The sequence below is a fragment of the Ovis aries genome, chromosome 3 (assembly GCF_016772045.2).
Source record: "Ovis aries strain OAR_USU_Benz2616 breed Rambouillet chromosome 3, ARS-UI_Ramb_v3.0, whole genome shotgun sequence".
In the NCBI taxonomy this organism is placed as follows: Eukaryota; Metazoa; Chordata; class Mammalia; order Artiodactyla; family Bovidae; genus Ovis; species Ovis aries.
In genome coordinates this window covers 222,714,427-222,719,316 of record NC_056056.1, presented here as the reverse complement: position 1 = coordinate 222,719,316, position 4,890 = coordinate 222,714,427, and the positions used below count along the sequence as shown (strand labels likewise).

Here is a 4,890-nt window from a genome sequence, read left to right as displayed (position 1 = left end):
CTAGGCCGGCTTGGGAGCTGGATTAGAAATGCCAGTCTTGGCATCAGGATCAGGGGCTGAGTTCACCCAAGATGCGCTGAGCGCAGGAGCTGCAGCTGGTTGCCAGGCGCACGGAGGAGTGGAGAAGACGGGCCGAGAAGGGGGTGAAGGCCGCCGGGGGACGCCGAGTGGGAGGACGGGGAAGCAGGGAGGGCGGTCCAGGCCACGGAGGGCCGGCGCCTCCGGCCTGTCCTTCCAGCGCTGTTTCTTCCGGGCCGGGGTGGGCTCCACTCCCCACCCGGCCACCGTACCTCCTGCACCCTCTACGCTCAGGGAGCCACAAAGCTCCTTCAGATCCGGATCAGAATCCATGCCGGCGTGAGCCTGTGCGTGGTCAGTGTGCTCAGAGGGGCAGGGAGGCCGTGGGGGCGGGTGCTCCCCGGACCTGGAGCTGGGAGGCCGGTGGGGCTGGCCGGGCACTCGGCCGGTGGCAGGCTGACAGCTCAAGCCGGGGAGAGCGGCGATCACGCAGGAGGACGACAAGGGGCCAAAGCTGAAGGGCAAACCGGCCAGGCAGGAAACCAGCTTCCGCCTGCCAATGCTGGTGGGAGCTCGGACAGCCGGGCATGGGGTCCTCCAGGGCGTGCTGGACTGGAGGGCGGGGAGGTGGTCACCCAGCCTCAGCATCCCCTGAACACCCAGAGAAACGGGGAGCAGCAACCGGAGGAGGGGAGGGGCCGAGAGTCTGGGACTGCCCCCTCCCCCTCCCGTCCCCTCCCCCGCCGCCCCCTCCCCTGTCCGGTGCCCACTGTGTGCCGTGGTGGGGGGCTCCCGAGGATGCCTGGAAGGGACGCAGCGCAGACAGCACTTGCGGGTTCCCTGTGCGGTGAGGTGTAGGAGAAGGAGATGTTTCAGACCCCGGAGTGTGGTGTCCAGCCTGCTCTTGGTTCCTAGAAGAGCCCCGATCTGTTACCACGTCCACCCTTCACGCAAAAACAGGAGAGTGGTCTGGGTTCAGAAAAGCCAAGCTCTGCCCGGCTGGGTGTGGCCGGCGCTGCCCAGAGCTGGGGGCGTCTGCCGCCTCACCCCTGCACCCGGGGTGCCCCGGCTCTCCCCGAGGCCCGCCTCCATCCCAACGGTAAGACCAGCGGGACCTTCTGGAATGGCCTCCCTCCTGCCCCAGGCTCCCTGCGCGCTCCGGCTCCCTCCTCTCTTCCAAGAGGCCATCTCCCCCTCCAGGTTCCGATCCAGACGGACCTGGAGAGAAGGGCTGCCCTGGCCTGGATCACACCTGCGCCGAGCCTGACACCCCCGGGCACCCAGAGCTCACCCCGAGACGCAGGTAACTGGGCAGAGCTCATCCAGGCCGGGGCCCAGCAGGGACCTGCCATCATGACGGGCTGCTAGCCTGTGTGGACCCCGCGGCTTGTGGGGGTCCCTCCCCAGCCCCCTTTGGGGGCTCAGCCTGCGAGGCTGACACTCACAGATACTCCTAAGATCCGGGGGGCTGCACTGGGGACGCCCCAAGCATCTCCTCGTCTCTCTGAAGTCCGTCCCCACCGCTTTCTCCAGAGATGGGGCGGGCCACGGGGGCGGGTAACCCCATGGTCCCGATTCCTGAGTTCTCCAAAACCCTGCTGCGCTGAAGGCAGGTGATGAGCACAGGGCCCCCATTGCCACGTGGGGCTCACACCTGGTGGGGGTTCGGCAGGTGGGGACAAACTGGATTGCTGGGGGAGTGGGGCTGTCCCAAGGACACCCCAAACCAGCCGGTCAGGCAGAGAGGAGTTTCGTCGGCCCAAGGCTCTTGAGTCACAGGCCAACAGGCAGGGCAAGAGAGGGCCGCTGGCTCCGTGTGGCCCCTGGGCCCCTTGTCTCAGTCCTGCTGCCTCTTGGAACTTTCTGCCCAGCTTCTTCCCTGGGCATTTCAGGCCCAGCCAGGGCATCGCCTCCCCCAGGGGCCTCCCGTGACCAGCCCTGCCGCCCCCAGGCTCCGTCGCATGACTCATCGTGCCCTGCGGCTCCCTCCTGACTGGCACAGAGGGTGCAGAGACCCCCCAGATCCCCAGAGGATCCGGGGGTGCCCTCCTTCACACCTCCACCCCAAGCCCTGCTCCCGCCTATGTCTGGCCCAGCTGCACCCTGTGCATCCCAGACATGCTCATGGGTGCCCCCGGCTACACCCCACTGCAGCTCAGCTTCCGGAGGCAGGCCAGCCTTCTCGGACCGGGCACTTTGTGATGTCTTGGCCAGATAAGTGACTGGTTAGTCTGGTGACTGGTTAGTGCACTTCTTATCTCCGTCCTTAGGCTATTGCAGGAGCTGAAGTCAGCAGTGCTGGTGGCTGGTGGAGTGTGTGCTTCTGTGTGTGCGTATTTGTGTGTGTGTCTGTCTTTGTGTGTTTGTGCTGTTATTTGCGCTGAGGTATTTGTATATGGTTGAGTGTGTATTTGTGTGTGTGTACATGTATCTGGCTTCCCCGTTGGCTCAGACGGTAAAGTGTCTGTCTGCAGTGCAGGAGACCCGGGTTCAATCTCTGGATTGGGAAGATCCCCTGGAGAAGGAAATGGCAGCCCATTCCAGTATTCTTGCCTGGAGAGTCCCATGGACGGAGGAGCCTGGTGGGTTTACAGTCCATAGGGTTGCAGAGTCGGATACAGCTGAGAGACTTCACTTTCACTTTCTTCCACATATATTTGGGCTTCCCAAGGGGGTACTAGTGGTAAAGAACCCGCCTGCCAACGCAGGGGACTCAAGAGATGTGGGTTCAATCCCTGGGTCGCGAAGATCCCCTGGAGAAGGGCACAGCAACCCGCTCCAGTGTTCTTGCCTGGAGAGCCCCAGGGACAGAGGAGCCTGGCGGGTACAGCCCACGGGGTCGCACAGAGTCGGACACGACTGAACACACGCACACACGCACGTGTGCGCCCGGAACGGAAGAGAGCGCCATGCCCCGCCCCCAGCGAGGGGCAGGGGGAGGCCCGGCAGAGACCCGTCCCAAGCCGGGAGAGGGAGGCAGCCTGAGGGCCTGGGCACTTCCTGGCTCCTCCAGTTCCTGCCGCCGGTCCTCACACGGGATACCCAGCTCCCCGTCTCCCGAAGGACACGCTCCTCTTCCTCTCGGGCGGTGGGGGGCGGTGGGGGCTTCAGGCTGCGCTGGTTCCCCAGATGGCAGCTCGCCCACCTTCCTGTGGGAAACCTGACCAGAGACACAGGCTCCCGGCTCACGCGGAGCCCACAGGGGGCGAGCAGGGCAGAATCTCACCCCGGGGGCCATGTGCAAAGCTCTTGAGGGGCCTGTGGGCTCCGGAGTCGCCCGGGGGTGAAGGGGGCAGCGAAGCCTTGACGGGCCACCCGGCCTCTGAGCCCTTTCCAAGGGGTGAGGCTCCCCACCAGGCAGCACCATCAGGCTCAGGGAGCCGAGCAGCGGAAGCGCTCAGCGAAGTGCGCAAAAGCCAACCTAGACGTCGCGTCGCCCCCTTTACTGAAGCAGAACCGAGAGCGCCCTCTTCCGGGGCGCACGGCTGGAGGGCGGCAGGCGTGGACGCCCCCAGGCTGCTTCTGCCACGCCCAGCTCTCTGTCCATCCCCACCAACCTGGCCTCTCCACGAGTTACCTTCCACAGCACGCCAGTGAGCCAACAGGTGCTAGTCAAAGGAGTGACTCTCAAATGGTGGAATTTCTGTCCAGGAGACAGGTAAGACCGCAGGGCTCCGGGGGCCTGGCTGCCACGGGGCAGGTGGCCTCGTCCCTGTCCCCAGGAGGCTCTCGGCTGGGGCGTGGGGATGGCTCACCTGGCACCTGCTCCTGCCTGGGCCCCCGTGCGTCAGTGTGGATGCCCCCTTTCAGGGTGGGACCCGCACCCACAGCCATGCTCCCTGGGCACCACCTCACAGCGGGCACCATGCTTCATCAAGTGACCCTGCTTCTCTCGCACCCACTGCTGCTCTAAAATGCGCAGCTGGCCGTGTCCTTTCACAGCTTAAAATCCCTCTCACCTGCAGCAAAAGGCCAGACTCCTTCATCCCATCCCTGCCCATCTCTGGGGCCTCATCTCCCACCTCCGCCCCACGCTTCACCCCTCAGTAACACCGAATTTCTTACATTCTCCACTCTCCTCCAACACACACGATGCTCTCTGCCTCTTTCATGCTTTTGCTCCCTCTGGCTGGAATTCCACATTCCCATTTACCTGGTGAACTCCTATTCATGCTTCAAAACCCAACTGCCCTTTTCTCAGACCTTTCCCCCTCCCACTCCAGTACTCTTGCCTGGAAAATCCTATGGACGGTGGAGCCTGGTAGGCTGCAGTCCATGGGGCTGCTAAGAGTCGGATACGACTGAGCGACTTCACTTTCACTTTTCACTTTCATGCACTGGAGAAGGAAATGGCAGCCCACTCCAGTGTTCTTGCCTGGAGAATCCCAGGGACGGGGGAGCCTGGCGGGCTGCCGTCTACGGGGTCGCACAGAGTCGGACATGACTGAAGCGACTTAGCCGCGTAGCAGCTTCCCCCTTCTAAGAGGGAGAGCACACTTTGTCTTTGGAGTGACCCTGCCCCTCAGTCTCATCTCACAGTGTTTTGGCCAGTGCGTGGGAGTGTCTCTCTGCCTGGCAGGTCTCGGGCAGGGCAGGCCAGCACATCTGGTCAAGTGGGCCCTGAGTCCAGCGCAGGGCTGGGCAGAGGGCAGCCCCAGCCGCCCGGATGCGATGCAGCGCCCTCCCCGCCGACTCGGCTCCAGGAAACAAATCTACACGAGTGGACTTGGGGGTCACAGTGGGGTTGCAGTGGGGGCCTTTGGGAAGGCTCCCAGCCTCCTCCCCGGATCAGAGGCCCCTGTCCTCCCAAGGACGCGTGGGTGGGCGTGGCTGCTGATGACCTGACGCTTTGGCTTCTGCTTCCAGCACCGC

The 4,890-nt window shown here is 64.0% G+C and overlaps 1 protein-coding gene across 1 annotated transcript; it reads right to left on the bottom strand.

Annotated features, from left to right (window-relative positions):
* Nucleotides 1-3,852, bottom strand: LOC114113836 (MAPK-interacting and spindle-stabilizing protein-like). The gene is made up of 3 exons (XM_027966009.1): nt 3,774-3,852; nt 3,061-3,167; nt 1-630 (listed from the first exon to the last, which is right to left on the bottom strand). The coding sequence occupies exons 1-3, from the start codon at nt 3,850-3,852 to the stop codon at nt 1-3; spliced, it is 816 nt and encodes a 271-aa protein (XP_027821810.1).
* Between the last annotated feature and the right edge of the window lie 1,038 nt (nt 3,853-4,890).